The 17,063-nt window shown below is 39.3% G+C and overlaps 1 protein-coding gene across 4 annotated transcripts in view; it reads left to right on the top strand.

The window, feature by feature from the left end:
* Positions 1 to 15,751, top strand: part of ANAPC4 (anaphase promoting complex subunit 4) — a 28,046-nt gene extending 12,295 nt beyond the window's left edge. For 3 of the 4 annotated variants that reach the window (XM_007058100.4, XM_043544566.1, XM_043544565.1), the window contains 13 exons: positions 3,754 to 3,809; positions 4,468 to 4,514; positions 8,079 to 8,135; positions 8,341 to 8,397; positions 9,045 to 9,138; positions 10,309 to 10,406; positions 10,936 to 10,997; positions 11,091 to 11,129; positions 11,216 to 11,317; positions 11,939 to 12,016; positions 12,940 to 13,110; positions 13,865 to 13,988; positions 14,453 to 15,751. In XM_007058100.4, the coding sequence (XP_007058162.2) occupies positions 3,754 to 3,809; positions 4,468 to 4,514; positions 8,079 to 8,135; positions 8,341 to 8,397; positions 9,045 to 9,138; positions 10,309 to 10,406; positions 10,936 to 10,997; positions 11,091 to 11,129; positions 11,216 to 11,317; positions 11,939 to 12,016; positions 12,940 to 13,110; positions 13,865 to 13,988; positions 14,453 to 14,668 (1,201 nt within the window). In that variant the 3' untranslated portion in view covers positions 14,669 to 15,751. The remainder of the gene's footprint in view (positions 1 to 3,753; positions 3,810 to 4,467; positions 4,515 to 8,078; positions 8,136 to 8,340; positions 8,398 to 9,044; positions 9,139 to 10,308; positions 10,407 to 10,935; positions 10,998 to 11,090; positions 11,130 to 11,215; positions 11,318 to 11,938; positions 12,017 to 12,939; positions 13,111 to 13,864; positions 13,989 to 14,452) is intronic. The other variant, XM_043544567.1, reaches the window with a different exon arrangement.
* Positions 15,752 to 17,063: the final 1,312 nt, after the last annotated feature.

Raw genomic sequence — 17,063 nt, 5'->3', positions numbered from 1 at the left:
GAAATGTCACTTTGTACTTAATTCTACATTTGTAAGTTCAACTTTAATGATAAAGAGATTGCACTACAGCAGTGCTACTCAAAGTGGTGGTCCGCAGACCGGTGCCAGTCCGTGAGCCATCGGCTGCCAGCCTGCGCGCACATTGGGAAAAAAATTGCTGGTCCCCCCACATCAGATAGCTTGAGAAGCATTGCACTACAGTATTTGTATGAGGTGAATTGAAAAATACTATTTCTTTTGTTTATCATTTTTACAATACAAATATTGGTAATAAAAAATCATAATATAAAGTGAGCACCATACACTTTGTATTCTGTGTTGTAATTGAAATAAATATATTTGAAAATGTAGAAAACATCCAAAAATATTTAAATAAATGGTATTCTATTATTGTTCAACAGCGCGATTCATTGTTTTAATTGCGCGACAGCCCTAATTTTCAAATATAAAAATGTAACGTATAGCTGAAATGAATGTTTGAAGATTTTTCTATGTCATTTTATATATTAGAATAATCCCCTGGAGTAACTGTTCTATGACCTCCTTTATTTAAAACATAACTGAAATGATCAAGTGAGATATTGGAGTGATGACTAGGGCAACCAAAATGGATCTTAGGAAAAGAAGAAATATAACTGGTACAAATAAAGGCATTTTATTCTACATTGTGAGTGCCAATTTTGTAGACACTGGGGTCCTTTGGGAAAAATAGCATGTGATCATGTAATTGGAGACTGTATCATAATGCACAGGCACATGCACATAATGCACATGCATTTGACTTTGCAACCTGAATAATGGTTAACATTAATCTTTTAACCGAGCTAAATTTGTGGGTAATATAAAATTTTTGATATTGTTTAGTCCACAGTTCATATTTCAACAAAATTAGTTCTCTTAATGAGTAATTTCCAATGACCAGAGCAGTTTTAAACTTAAGTATATAGTAACTATCTTAATTTTCCTTTCACATAGTTTATGTATGTGCAATTTCCTAGGTTATTAGAAAAGTAAACTGAAAAAAAATAGAAATTCCATTAGGTGGCATCATCTTGATACTCACATAGGTCATCAGCAGAGTTGGAACCTTTAGATCCTCTGCCATTTGAGGTAATGGAGTAACAGCAGTAGTAAGCTGTTACCCTCTGTATGGACCAGCACTACAAGAAGATGAGACACACATTTTGCCAGTGGGCTTCATAGATATTTACTGATGAGAGGAATGGTGAAACTTAGGAATTCTGAGCTCCATTCCAAGCTCTGGAGGGGAGTGTTGTCTAATGGTTAGACACTTCTGTCTGTTCTCCCAGCTGTGATCCCTTCTGCCCTATCCCCTCCAACCTGTCTCAGTCCTTTCTGTCCCCTACCCTGTCTCCTTGTCCCACTACCTTTCTCTTTACTTCCCAATCACCACTCCTCAGACTTTTCATCCTAGTCCATCTCCTTGCCCAACCAATTCTAAGCTCCCCCTCTGGGCTTGCTTTTGGAATCCCATTCTTCCACTGACTACCAGTTTCTCCACTTCCCCACATCTAGTGCCAGTCTCCTTTCCCAGCCAGTACCTCTCTACCTCACCCTAGCCCCTTGTTCAATCTCTCTCCCCCTTTCTGCCCTCCAACTGGGTCCCAGTCTGCCTCCTCAGTCTCCTGCCCCCCATTCTGTCCCTGGTTCACTGTCCCAGGCTTTTTGCCCAGCCAGTCCCTGCAACACCTCATCTGATTTGTGTCTTGTTCCTTCCCTGCAATTTGGCTCCCAGCCTCCCCACCCAACCAGTCTCAGTTTTTCCCCACCTCCAAGTCCCAGTTTCTCTCCCCTCTAGACGTAGTCTCACCAAACTCCTTGTCCCAATCTACTCCTTTCCCTCTCTCCTGTCTGGCTTTTATCCCCTCTGCATCTTACTCCTGCAGGCATTCTGCGCCAAAAACTTTAAAATTCTGTACACAATATTTTTAAATTGACAAATAAAACTTGCAGAATTTTGCACAATAAATAAATGTGGAGGCTCCAGCATGGCAGTGGGAAGCACAGTCCACTGGCTGCACAGAGGTGGGAGATCACCTTGCAGCCTCCTCTGCCCCCTCCTGGGACACTGATTCGGCAGTGAGGCTGCACCCAACCCTGACACAATGCAAGGGCTGGGTCTGCCCCCAGAAACACCCCAGGGCTCTGCTCCTCCATGCCAGGCACACTAAGGTAGGGGGCAGGCAGGCTCAACCAGGCAGAATCCAAGTTTGGAGAGGCTTAGTGTGGGGGGATCCAGGTGTGGGGTGAGAGAGTTCTGTGTGGGACAATCTGGATGCAGACAGCTTATTGTTGGGGTCCAGGTGTAGGGGGATCTGGATGCACAGAGGCTCGTTGTGGGGTGGGTTCCAGGAGCAGGAGAAGTAGGACTCTGCAGGGGGTTCCAGGTGAAGGTGGATGGGGCTCAGGGGGAGGGTTCTGGGTGTACTGGGTGAGGGTTGATGGGGGGGTCTGAGTATGGGGAGGTCCAGATGCAGGGGGTTGGGTGGATGGGGGAGCAGCTTCTCATACAGTGACCCCTCCCCCCGCGGCTGAAGAGTGTTGGGGGTAGGAATCAAGGGAGGATGCTGAGCTTCCTGCAGCTGGGAGAGGTTTCTGGGGGTGGGTCTGACCCAGCCCCAGCCGTTCCTTGCAGGGGAAGAGGAAGTCCCGTCCTCCCCCTGCCTCCAGCTCAGCCAGGACTAGCAGCTGATCCCAGCTCAGGGTAGGAGCCACCAGCTGGGGTGTCCCCAGCCCTGTGGTGATTTACCTCCTCACCAGCTGCTCTGAGTGCCTGAAACAATATACCTGCACTGCTAAGGAGGGGTGAGTGACCATTCTTGCAGCTTCCCTTCTCTTCCCTGTCAGAAAATAATTTTTCTGTAGGGAAGCAAAGGACTTTGTGGTGGATGTAAATTCTGTGCTCACACACACCAGGGTGCAGAATTCCCCCAGGAGTAGTATTTGAATCAAATGGCTTCCTCCTCCAGTAGATGTTAGTAGTGGGATTTTTGAGAGCACAGGAGAGAGATTTCCCTGCTCTCAGTTCCAGTGCCTGGCTCAGAGAGCAGCGGGGAGCAGCAATTACAAGAAAACTCCAACTTCACCGCTATAGCCCTGGACTGGAGGGAGCATGCTCCACTGCTCTGTGGGGATGGTACATGCACCGTCCTGTCACCTATAGGAGTTTTTTGGGGATGGAGCATGCTCAGTGAGGATGGAATCTACAGAGATTTTAGCTGTTAGGGTCTAGCAAGTCTGTACTGAGCATTTGTGAGCCATGATTCCCCCCCGCCCCCCCCCGGCTTATAATTTGGCAAAATACTGGGTGAATTCTCATGCAGATAGCAAAAGAAGTTTCTGCCCTCCTTCCAAATTTCAAGTCCCTACTCCAAAACATGAGGGTGCTACAATGTATCAAAGAAAAGGTCACCAGAATCTTTTAACTGGGAAACATAGTTTTCACTAGCCTCGTTCTCCAAAATGACTGAACCAGTTTGACTGAAATTTTCCAAAACAATTCAGCCTGAGGCAGACATTTAGCATGGGAAAGTTCAGCTCAAAGAGTTAAAGTTTGGCAAAGTTATAAACAACCGAAAGTAGTCTTGTAATGGGAAGCGAAAGGCCAACTTAACAAAACGGCGTTGCTGCCATCCCCACCTATAATACAGTTAGAACTTCTGCATAAACTTGCAGCTTGTGACCTTTGTTTACATCAAGTCTTTTAGCAATTTTCATTTTTTTTTTATACAGAGTTATAGACAGTAGTATGAAAAACTTCAAAGCATTTTTCCGATGGTTGTATGTGGGTAAGCTTAATTATATCCTAAGTATTTCATATCTCCTTTATATTTTAATTATTTGCTTTGGAATTGTCATAGAATATCAGAATTAGTGTAATAATATTTGCCTATAGGTTAATCTGTGGAATTGACTTCTAACAAATGTAGTTTGATAAGCTCCTTGATAGCTTTTTAAAAAAGAAATTAAATGATGAAAAGAGCCAGTATTGTACTTAAATACTGAAATGTTGGCAAAAAATAGATTGACTGACTAAATCCAGTTGTGGAGCTGGTGTTATGACTTTCTATTTATTGCCATCCTGGAAATTCATACAAGTTAAAGTGACTTTTTTTCCTTTATATAGGTGATTGGGGGAGCGGGGGGAATCTTTGGCTATGGTTTAGCTCTGATATATTAACAGTGGCAGCTCTTGGCCAATCTAAATGAAGAGCAGTCACTTAATTGAGGAATCATTCCCTCCCCTCATTTCAAAACCTATATTAATACTGAATCATACTAATAAATAAAACCTAAGAATCTTGATTCCTTGTCCCCTGCGCTAGTCAATATTGCATCTAAAGAGTAAACTTTCCTGCTCTGTCATCTGTATCTTAATATTTTACCTTAGGAAAATTTTAAGTGTATTGGAAAAATAGCATTTTCGCTGTTCTTATTTTCCCCCAGCCATGCTGAGGATGTCAGAAGATCATGTTCTTCCAGAGCTGAACAAGGTAGTAGTAACTTCTTCCGAGTAGATGCTTTTTATAATATTGCAATGTTAAATCTAATTCTGAAGGTAGCCAGTGGTTTGGTGCAGTTAGAAACAAAAACCAACCTTTTAAGGTTGTTTCTTTGAAGTAAATTGCATTTAAAGAATAATGCTGTCCTGCTAGCCCTTTGGGATAGTTAGGGCATGAAATGCCCTCAGTTGCACATTATCGGCTGTAATGTGGTCAGCCTTATGTCTATTACTCTTCTGAAAAAATTCTCACTTTTCTCTTTGAAATTGAGTAAACTATATGTTGACCATTTTAGTGAGTAGGCTGTATAGTGGATCTTTTCACCTCCTTGAAGGAGCCTTACTCTCTGCTCCCCTCTCCAGTGGGCACCTTGGCCCTGACTGGGGTGTCTACTTCCACCCCCCCCGTCAGCATTGCTTCTGTTTCTTTGGGTCTAAGTTAATATCACTGCTGTTGCATGATCTTCTCTGCAGCAGTCCTTTAGACACTATATGAAAGCAGTTGCTGCCCATCTAAACTTTTACTAATGTGAAGCTTTGTGTTTGATTTGTTCTGAAGAAAATTGTTGCTTCCCAGTATTCTTAACTAGCAAAATTGCTACTTTGCTGCTATTAAGGTGTATTGTATAAAATCATAGAAATAGGGCTGGAAGGGACCTTGAGAGATCATCTAGTTTAGCCTCCTTCACTGAGGCAGGAGAGGTGTATATCCAGGTCATCCCTGACAGGTGTTTGTCTAATCTGTTTTTAAAAATCTCCACTTATGAGTATTCCACAACCTCCCTTGGAAGCCTGTTCAAGTGTTTAACTATACTTATAATTTAAATTTTTTCCTAATATATCTAACCTAAGTCCCCCTTGCTGCAGATTAAGCCCATTATTTCTTTTCCTACCTTCAGTACACAGGAGAACAATTGAACACCATCCTCTTTGTGATAGCCTTAACATATTTGAAGACTGTTACAAGCTTCACCCCTCAGTCTTCTTTTCTCAAAACTAAACACGTCCAATTTTTTTAACCTTTCCTCATTGTTTCTAAACCTTTTTATCATTTTTTAGCTGTCATCTGAACTTTCTTCAGTTTCTTCACATCTTTCTTAAAGAGTGGCGCCCGGAACTGGGCACTGTACGCCAACTGAGACCTCACCAGTGCTGAGAAGAGTAGGATAATTACCTCCTGTGTATTACATACGGCATTACATTCTGTTAATATACCATATAATATTTGCCTTTTTAGCAAGGACATCACATTGTTGACGCATTCAATCTGTGATCCAGTATAATACGCAGATCCTTTTCAGCAGTGCTGTTGCACAACTACAAAATGGGGAATAACTGGTTGGGCATTTGATTTTTCCTTCCTAAGTCTAATACTTTGCATTTGTCTTTATTAAATTTCATCTTGTTGATTTCAGATAAATTCTCTTAATTAATCAGTGTTTTGAATTCTAATCCTGTCCTCTGAAGTGCTTGCAATCCCTCCAAGCTTAGTGTCATTTGCAAATTCTATAAGCATACGCCATTATTTAAGTATCAGACCCAGGACAGATCATTATGGTACCCCACTAAATATGTCTCCCCATTAGATAGCTGACCATTAATAACTGCTCTTTGATTAGTCTTTCAAACAGTTATACACCCACCTTATAGTAATTTCATCTGGACCACATTTTTCTGGTTTGTTTATGAGAATGTCATGTGGGACTGTGTCCAAAGCCTTACTAAAATCGAAGAAGGAAATTAGGTTGGTTTGGCTTGATTTGTTCCTGACAAATACATGAATGCTATAACTTATTACCGTATTATCCTCTAGGTGCTTACAAATTGACTGTTTTAATAATTTTGTTCCAGTATATTTCCAGATATTGAAGTTAGGCTGACTGGTCTGTAATTCCCCAGGTTCTCTTTGTTCCCCTTTAGACAATGATATGTTTGCCCTTCGTCAGTTCTCTGGGACATCACCCATCTTCCATGAGTTCTCAAATATAATTGAGAATGGTTCTGTGATATTTTTTTTTTTTCAACTAGTTTCTTAAGTACCCTAAGGTGCATTTCATCAGGTCCTGCTGACTTGAATACATCTAACTTATCTAAATATTCTTGTTCTTTCCTTATTTTGGCTTGTGTTCTTTTCTCCTGGTTTAATATTGTTTGTTTTAGGTATCTGGTCATAGTTTACCTTTTTAGTGAAGACTGAAGCAAAATTTGCATTAAACACCTCAGTCTTCTTGATGATGTCCATTATTAACTATCCTTCCCCACTAAGTAGAGGACATAAACTTTCCTTCCTCTTCTTCCTAATGTACATATAGAACGTCTCTGGATTGCCTTTTATGTCCCTCGCAAGGTACAACTCATTTTGTCCTTACATATTTGTGCTGGGTTTTTTTACTTATCCTTCGCAATTTTTCCATGTTTCCACTTTTTGTAGGATTCCTTTTTGATTTACAGGTTATTAAAGAGCTCTCAAGGGAGCCATATTGGCTTCTTACTATTCTTTGTATCTTCTTACTTCACATCAGGATAGTTTGCTGTTGCACCTTTTAATATTGTCCCTTTGAGACAACTTCCAGCTCTCCTGAACTTCTTTTTCCCTCTGATTTTTCTTCTTATAGGACCTTATCTGCTAGATCTCCAAGTTTGTTAATATCTGTGTTTTTAAAGTCAATTTTTTTCTTATTCTGCTGCTCGCTCCGTCCTTTTCTTAGAATCATGAAATCTATCATTTCATGATCACTTTCACGCAAAGTGCCTTCAGGTTCGCAACCAATTCCTCCTTGTTAGTCAGAATCAAGTATAAAAGGGCTGGTTACTTCCTCCACTTACTGAAAGAAAAAGTTTTCCCTAGTACATTCCAAGAACTTACTGGACACTTTGATTTGTCTTATTACTTGTCCAGCAGATGTCTGGGTAGTTGAAATCCCCTATTACTATGATGTCTTATGTTTGGATATTTCTGTGTGGGGTTTTTTTTGTTTTTTTTAGAAATTCCTCACCCACCACCACTTCCTTATTTGTTGGTGTGTAATAGATCACTGTAATGACATTGTCTCTGTTCTTTTCCTCCCTTTTTATCTTCACTCAGAGGCTTTCAGTTGGTCTGCCTCTCTCGTCCTCTGGACCTTCATAACAAGTGTGTGTTCTTGATGTACAGTGCAACATCTCCCTTGTTCCTCTGTGGGCCCTTCCTGAGCAAGCTATGCCCCTCTATGCCAATGCAGTAGTTAAGAGATTTATCCCACCAAGTCTCTGTGATGCCAGTTAAGTAATTTAATAAAGGACTTTCAGTTCTTCCTGTTTATTCCCAATACTCTTCGCATTTGTGTGTAGACATCTGAAATGGTAAGCAAAGTCCTTCACTTTGCCCTCTTGTTGCTCTTATGACCTTCTTGTAATTTTCCATTTCTCTCTCCCAACATTTAGCTCTCTGTTAAGGTCACCTTTTTTTTTATATCTACCTGTAGGCTTTTGTCACCTGCCTCCTTGGAACCTATTACATTCTATATTTGTTTGAATTATGGTTATTTTATAGTCTTCCCCTTTTTATTTCCATTAGATGACTCAAAAAGATATCACATTTGTTGCTGATTTTCTTACTGAACACTTCAATGAGGTAAGGTATTTCAGTTTACTGAGTGCTTTTATGCATGCACCCTAATTCTGTCTTCAGACAACTGAACTGGAAAGGCTGGTTAAACTAAATTGTTTTTTGTTTTTTTTTTAAAGTGTCTCACTATGAAAAATCATCTAATTTCCCTTGTCTTAAGTACTGTCGAGTCAGTATTTTGTGTTTAAAATTTGTTTTATATTTGGTTCAGGCACCAGAGCTCTACAATCGTAAAGGGAAATACTTCAATGTCGAGAGAGTTGGTCAGGTAAAGTAACAGGCTGTATATTGAGATAAGAGAGACAAGCACCAGCTGGGGAAAGAGGGACAGGGGAGCAAGGGCTAGAGTATTAAGATGATGTAGTTACTAAAGAGCAGTCCTTCTAACTCCCTTCCTGCTGCTCAACACACACACAGGTGTTAAGAGTGGAGGATACTATTTTATCTCCCTGATTATTAGGGAAAGATTAATTAAAAAGAAAATTAATTGGATTAATATGTTATAAATTATTTCCTTCATTTGTGTGGTGTATTTAAAAAAAAAAAAGTGGAACATGGTTGAAACTAATGTTGATGGAATGAAATTGAAATCTGTTTGCTTGATGTCCTTCAAATCGTGGGGCACTAGTATTGGAATCTAAAATTGCAGTTTCAAAGAGAAATGGTTTATAACTATCTCTGATAAGAAGTTCCACAGCATTTTGAGTAACCTGTTATAATCTGATTTAGAATGGACAATAAAACATTTTCTAAAGATGTGGGAAGAAGGCCCAAAAACTGGGTTATTTATTTTTTAAAAAGGCCAATTAAATGAAGATATTATGACACACATTCCTCCCACACAGTCCTTCAGTGAATGTGTCAGAAGTATCTTGTTCTTAAATGTTTACTGCATGGATCTGTCATTTCTTCCAGTACTTGAAAGATGAAGATGACGACCTTGTATCCCCACCTAACACAGAGGGAAACCAGTGGTTTAACTTCCTTCAAAACAGCACACATCTTAAAGGTATTGCATGCTGTGCAATCAAAGATACATGTGCCGATTTGATGATGATAATCATACCTGGGTAGGCATGAGTGCAAGTAGATTATACTGTGTCAGTTGCGAAGAATATCAGTGGTGTAGAAACAAACCTGCAGATCTCATTGCCCTATAAAGATGTTTCCATACAGGCCCCTGCTCAATCTAGAATAAGATCACAGTTTTGCAAACTGTTTTTCCTCAGGCATTATGGAATCCCTCTCCCTTTTATATTCTTCTCTCACTCATGTAAATTAGACATCAAGTAGTTGATGCTCATAGTAATTGTTTTTGATTGTCTTGGTGGTCTAAAACTCTTCCATAGCATGGACCAAATTATAACAGAGAGACTATCTTGTAGACCCTTTCTGCCTATTCACAGTCATGTAGCATCCTTATGGCAACTACAGCAATTGTTTATATGACAAAAGATATCTGGAAAGTTATGTAATATAATTTAGGTATCTTTCCATTTGATTTAGTGGCTGGAAATAGCCAACACAGTATAACCAGCCAGTTTTCTGCCACCAGCAGAGAACGCTGCACAGTTTGAGAATGATTGTATACACCAGCTTCTTGTTAGTATCACAAGTCAGCAAGTATTAAGGCATTCACTTGCCTTGTTATCTGCATAGAACTGTAAACTTGAAGGAGCTAGGAACATAATAAGTGGTTTTGTGATTGATGCTATATTTCCAGTTTTTGGTAGTTTATATTACCTTCTAACTTAGCATATATTTATTATTTTTCCAGTAAAATCTTTGTAGCGAAATGAATTAGATATACTTCAGAAGATAATTAGTAACAAATAATCTTAAATGTTTGTGCATCAAATGTATCATGTCTCAAAGCAAGGAAATTCAAGCTGAAAATATTTCCATTTTGCCCAGACAGTAGATTCTCTAAGAGGAAAAAAACATTTTTGGTATAACAGGATGCTTCATGACACATGTACTGCTAGCTGTTGGCTGGATGCAAGTCCCCTGTTTATACTATTGGAATTAGTTGGTGGGGAAGAGAGCTACAAAGGGCAAACAAGACTCTAGTTCTGATTTCTATATCCAGACCCACACTTCTGCTAGAATGCAAACTCATTTAACTGTATCTTTACAGAAACTGTATTTTTCAGTAAAAACCCTAATTATTTGTTTGCAGAAAGTCCACTGCTGTTTCCCTATTACCCTCAGAAATCACTGCATTTTGTCAAAAGACGAATGGAGGGTATTATTGATCAGTGTCTACAAAAACCAGCTGTAAGTCCTGTTTGTTACAAACTGTGTGCATTATGGGCCATCAGTTGCTGCTGTTTTTTGATCTTGTCATTAATTACTCTAAATTGTTTAAAGTGAATTTAGTACTCATTGAAGGTGCCACATTGCATGCCCTAAGGGCTGAAGTCCACTAATATACAAAGTGTACCACATGGATGGCTGTAATGCAGCTTCCCCTTCCAGTGTGTCTTGAGCCTGTCATGGGGCTGAGAAGGTGGTTAAATCTCCCTGCCTGTTCAGTTCTTTGCTTCTCACACACACACAACTAGTATCCATTTTTAAATTTAATTCATTTTATTTTCCAAGAAACAGTACCGTGGTTTAAATAAATAATTTTTTAAAAGTGTGTCAAGTGATACGAGATTTTGTGATAAGGACATTTATTCAAAAGGAACTGGGCTGAGTCAGTCTGTTTCAGGTAGGTTGTGATTACTTTTAAAAAGGTCGGGAGGTGTGTGTGTAACTGAATAATTTTTTCTGCATTTTGGAATGTTTTCATGGTGTGTTTCAGGATGTGATTGGAAAATCAGTACATCAAGCAGTTCGCATGCCTCTATACAAAGGATCTAAAAGGTACATTTTTTTTTTCTACATTATGTTTAGTGTTCATGAGCATAGAATTATTGTAATTGTTACCTTCTGACTTTTTTTGGTTTTCTGTTTTAGTGAGGACTCTACTCCTCGATTATTTAAATTACCTTTTATGTAAGTATACTGCTTTTCATACTGTATTTCATTTACCATGTTTTATGTTTTGGTCTAACTTTTTTGTTTTGTTTTTTCTATTTTAGGTGGAATGACAAATCCTCCAACTTACATTATGTTCTCTTCACGATGTTAGAAAGTTCTCTTTCTAAAATTTACATTTTGAGGCGGCACACGGATGTTTCCAGGTAAGAAATTGATTGGAAATGGAAAAGTATGCTCTTGGGGCCTGATTTTGCAGCCAGATGTATCTAGATCCAGTTCCAGGCTTAGGACCTTGCTCTTCATTGCTAGATTGAGTTATTTTACTCTTCTGTGATTGTATGCTTTATTGAAAAGGAAATGTGTCAAGTATTCTCTGCCCCTTCCTTTCAGTGAGCAGTAATGGTAATGTTAAGTGGGCTCTTCATCTTACTTTATAAATATTCACCTTGGTCAACACCTCAAACCTTGTGATAGACTTTGTATACTTATTACAAAGCTTATCACAGTCTGTAAAAATGGGAAGATGATCTCAGTGATACGGACAGTTATACTCTTAATTTCTTTGTGCCAGTGGTTAGTAGTGCCTGATGCCAAGGTCTACAACACAATTCTGTAACTTCAATCCTTTCATCCATATTGTCTTTTGCTTTTCTTCTTCCACAGCCCATCCTTCAGAGTGGAAGCAACATATAGCTTGCCTGTCTGTTCTCATCCAAATAGGCTCTGCAGTCTGTTCCAGTAGTTGGTGTAAATCTTTGGATTCTGGTATTTTGGCGTGGAACTTCAAGGACGAGTAACACAGCTAGTTTTCTCCCTCCTTTTAGGTCTGCTGCTAATGGACTACTTGCTGTTGATTTTGGAAACTTCTTGAACAACAGTATAAATGAAAGCTCAGATACAAGGTTAGTATATCTGGGAAACAGGGTCTTTAATAATTTATCAGATTATATTCCTTCAAGGGTTTGCTTATCCTACTTAATATTTTTTTCAGCTGTTTACACTTAGAGCAACTTGCAGGATCAGGGTCTTTGTGGGCAGACCTGGGCACCTGCTTGCACCCTCATAGATCTTCATGAAGTAACTTACAGGATTTTGGGCAGGTGGCTTACTTTGTACTTGAACTCAAGTTCAAGGAAACTGTCAGAATTTGCTAGATGGAAACAAAATTAGTTTAGTTCTGAAACTGCTCTTGCCTAAACATGGAATACTGACACTTTAAAAACAGTGACACAAAATAAGAACTTAACAAATAATAATATGCATGAAGTGTGTAATGGTTGGCCATAATTTTCTCAATGCAGTGTCTTTGGGGAATTCTCCTTCCAGGATTTCCCTTTTCTCTGCTCTCCACATCTCAGAAAAGCCATGTCAGGCCAACTTCTCCTTCTAGCAAAGGAGGGCTAGATACGACTGTCTTCAGAGCTAACCAGCCAACACCTGTTTTAGCAATACCAAATATTTCCTGGGGGCTTGCTTGCTGTTTTTTAGTATTCCCATTCCCTGCCTTTTTGTGTGAAGGATCAGACAAACTTTGGCCCTGAACATCTATCACCTGCACATGGCATTGCCATAAAAACTATGGACTGCCAAGCTTTCTATAAGCTTAGGTTCATGACTGTGTATTTTTATGACCTTTATGATCATTAGCCCATTACCAGGTTAAGAACACTTCATTTGTGGGCTGAGGCGAAATTTGGATCTAAAATGTGAAACATAAATACTGATAACTTACTTAAAGATCTTTCAGTATTTATTCATTCAGCTTTTTCATTTACTGTTTGTAAAACTTGATGGAATACAAATAAACATATCTGTTTTGCTATAGCTTCTACAGTTGTATAGATGCACATTTTTATGATGATGAAACTATAACCGTGGTTCTTAAGGAGAATGCGGAACAAGAAGGCAAAGAGAGAATCTTGGCTCAGTTGCCTTTATCTTCAGTGTACGTTGACGAGGACCAAGAAAGGGAATTCAGCTTGAATTCTAGTAAAAGGTATGAAAACATGACCCCCTGAAAATTAAGAGCCGAAAAGCGGATTATACAAGTATCTGATTTGTGTACAGTTATACACTTAACACACACGTATTTTAAAGAGGAAAAAAATAACTTTTTCTCTTCCTCTGAGGGGAGATGATTACAATTGATTACAACTTCCAAATCTAATGTTTGTGCATATTTGAGATTGCATGCTATTTCTTATAATAAAACTTTGCATCTCTTTTTTTAATAAATGGGAGAGCCAATTTTGAGAATGTACTGAGGAAGTAGAAACTTTGCTTCTGTGTAAGAGGATTTGTGCCTCACCACTCAAAGGAGTACTAGAGACTCAGGAACAGGAGTGAATGCACAAGATCTGCAGTTGCACTGAGAGGGATAGGGTAATAAGAAGTTGAGGGAATATTTCTTCCTCATTCTCCCAGTGGTTGTACCTATGAGTATTATCACTGTCTGTTGAAAAAACAGAACTAACTTATCTTTGGAACGAAAGAGCAGGATCAATGCCTTCCTATGCTTATTTATATTGCCATAATGGTTTCAGGGTGAGAAGAGAGATTTTCAGTACACTGTAAAGAAAAATATGTCCAGTAACAGAATATATGCAGTAGGAGAATCACAGTGTTTATAAGCCTGTTGCCTGTGGTACAGTAAAATTTTAATTCTGTCATTTTTGGCTGAGGTTACTGGGGTAGAGTTGCTGCTTACAGAAACACACACACAATGAATTTTTTTTTTTTACCAAATGTAGGCTGGATGAGCAATCTGATGATATTCCTACACGTACTATCTTTTTGGAAAGTCAGTGGAGAGTACTGGAGAATATGAAAGCTCAGTATGTTGCTGTGAATGGCATTCGGAAAGTTTCTTGTGTGGTAACTATCATGTTTACAGTCTAGCATATAAATCATTAAGGGAACTAGTTTGCTGGTGCAGTGACTGAAGAGATTGATACTCTGCATCAGTTACTCTTAGGGCACTTAATTTGTTTTGTAAAAAAATGTTTTCTATATCCTGTGTTCTACAAGATCCTTAGAAAGAAAGGAGGAGACAACTTGCATCTCCGCTCCAGAGTCGAAAAAATTATAATAATAGAACTTAAATATTTGCTTGCCTTCTGTGTAGATAGATTGGAACAGGTTAGTTTAGTCATATTTACCTTATTCTAAATCAGCCGTAGCAATGAAATAGGTTTGTCACTAACTAGTTACTTTACTTCACTCCATTTAAAAGAAAATCAGGGTTTTGGTAAGTGCTGTTTTTAAAGGCATTGGCCAACATTTTCAAATAATAAAATAAACAGAAAAAAATTAATGAAAACTTCTAAATATTTCCATAGCTAAGTTCGAATCTCCGTCATGTCAGAGTGTTTGAGATGGATGTAGAAGATGATGGAGAGGCAGAGGAAGAGGAGGAGGAGGAAGAAACAACTCAGATTGTGGGTGGTGAACATGAAGAGCTGAATCTGTCTGCAGTTAACCACAGTAGTGTGTGTGGTGGTTCTGCTGAGCTGGCAGATGAAACAGAAGAACATGAATCAAGCCTGGATTCTTGACCTAATCCTTGATATTTGTGCCTTCACTATAACAACAACAAAAAAAAAAAGAGACTAAAAGCTAGCTTCAAATCATTGATACTTTTCTTTGTACTGTACCAAATATTATATTAATGTTGTGGATGTTGTAGAATACTACACAATGCTTCAGACAAAACCATTTCTTTGCTCCAGAGTGTGTTTACTGAATGTTCGTTCTGTTACAATTAGTTTGTAACAAGCACAACAGTTTTTTCCTGGAGTATTGAATATGTATGGGGAAGGGGTGGTGGAGAGGGCTGCTGGAGTTTTAAAGGGACATAACCAATCTGTGTAGCCCATAAATTTACCTGCCTGAGGAGAACGTGTTATAGGGGTCAGATTTTCAGATGTGTGCTTAATGTTTATGTCCAGTTGAGGGGTGCGAACACTCTGTGCCCTTGAAGCCAAGGTTTACATACGTATTTGACTAACACACAGGTTTGCAGACATGCATTGGGTATTTGGCTACCAAGTTTAGCTGGTGCACATTTCAGAAGTTTGACTTGTGCTTTTGTAATTCTTGCTTGTGTTACTGGGAACCCAAAAATTGTTAAAACAAACCCCTTGACCAACCCATTAAGGTTGTTAGACCCCAGCTATGTCTGTGTTACTTTTTTGCAACAGAAATATATTGCAACCTGTGGTGTGGTGCATGAGACAATTCTTGAACATTTTCCCCTGTGTATTTTATGATGGAAAATTTATATTATTACAGAGAATATATTTTTCTATTCTGATGTGTTTGTATGTCCCATATATGCTTTCAATTTTGCCATATTTATCTCCTTTTCTAATTTATGTTTATTGGAATGTTTTGGTGCTCAATGTGAAAGCTAGAAACCTGTTTAAAATCTGAAAATGTTTGTCTGTTGCTGACTAGTTGGTCTCCTTTGTGTTCTGTAACTGCAGCTCAACTCTTTGAATTAACAGTGCTGCTAAATACATAATTCTATAAAACTGTGTGAGTGAATTTGTGTAACTTGAATTGGGGAAGTTAGTTCTTATGCATGTGTTCTGGTTCTACACTTTTTTTTAAATTAAAAAAATACCATAAAACTTGTACAACTATTCTCTATAAATTGCTTTTCTTTGATTGTGTTGGTATGTCTAATGCCAATGAGTGATTCTAGAAATTATCATTCCTACCTTATCAATATGTATTTGATTTTTTTTTTAAATGGACCCTTATTGGATGTATAATTTTTTAACTTCTAAAGAGAGTTTGTGGACTTTTTACTGGCAGACCAAGCATACCAATCACTTTACATTTACAAAGCTCTGTCTGTACGCAAGGATTGGCCTGTCTCCCATGATCTGTGAGAGTGTTGGGTCATCCTTCAGGATAGGTTGTAGATCCTTGATGATGTGTTGGAGAGGTTTTAGTTGGGGGCTGAAGGTGATGGCTAGTGGCGTTCTGTTATTTCCTTTGTTGGGCCTGTCCTGTAGTAGGTGACTTCTGGGTACTCTTCTGGCTCTGTCAATCTGTTTCTTCACTTCAGCAGGTGGGTATTGTAGTTGTAAGAATGCTTGATAGAGATCTTGTAGGTGTTTGCCTCTGTCTGAGGGGCTGGAGCAAATGCGTTGTATCGTAGAGTTTGGCTGTAGACAATGGATCGTGTGGTGTGGTCTGGATGAAAGCTTGGAGGCATGTAGGTAGTAATGGCGGTCAGTAGGTTTGCGGTATAGGGTGGTGTTTATGTGACCATCGCTTATTAGCACCGTAGTGTCCAGGAAGTGGATCTCTTGTGTGGACTGGTCCAGGCTGAGGTTGATGGTGGGATGGAAATTGTTGAAATCATGGTGGAATTCCTCAAGGGCTTCTTTTCCATGGGTGCAGATGATGAAGATGTCATCAATGTAGTGCAAGTAGAGTAGGGGCATTAGGGGACGAGAGCTGAGGAAGTATTGTTCTAAGTCAGCCATAAAAATGTTGGCATACTGTGGGGCCATGTGGGTACCCATAGCAGTGGCGCTGATTTGAAGGTATACATTGTCCCCAAATGTGAAATAGTTACTGGTGAGGACAAAGTCACAAAGTTCAGCCACCAGGTTTGCCATGACATTATCGGGGATACTGTTCCTGACGGCTTGTAGTCCATCTTTGTGTGGAATGTTGGTGTAGAGGGCTTCTACATCCATAGTGGCGAGGATGGTGTTTTCAGGAAGATCACTGATGGATTGTAGTTTCCTCAGGAAGTCAGTGGTGTCTCTAAGATAGCTGGGAGTGCTGATAGCGTAGGGCCTGAGGAGGGAATCTACAGAGCCAGACAATCCTGCTGTCAGGGTGCCAATGCCTGAGATGATGGGGCATCCAGGATTTCCAGGTTTATGGATCTTGGGTAGCAAATAGAATACCCCAGGTCGGGGTTCCAGG

Source organism: Chelonia mydas, chromosome 4 (assembly GCF_015237465.2).
Source record: "Chelonia mydas isolate rCheMyd1 chromosome 4, rCheMyd1.pri.v2, whole genome shotgun sequence".
Classification (NCBI taxonomy): domain Eukaryota; kingdom Metazoa; phylum Chordata; order Testudines; family Cheloniidae; genus Chelonia; species Chelonia mydas.
This window is presented reverse-complemented; position numbering and strand designations above follow the sequence as displayed.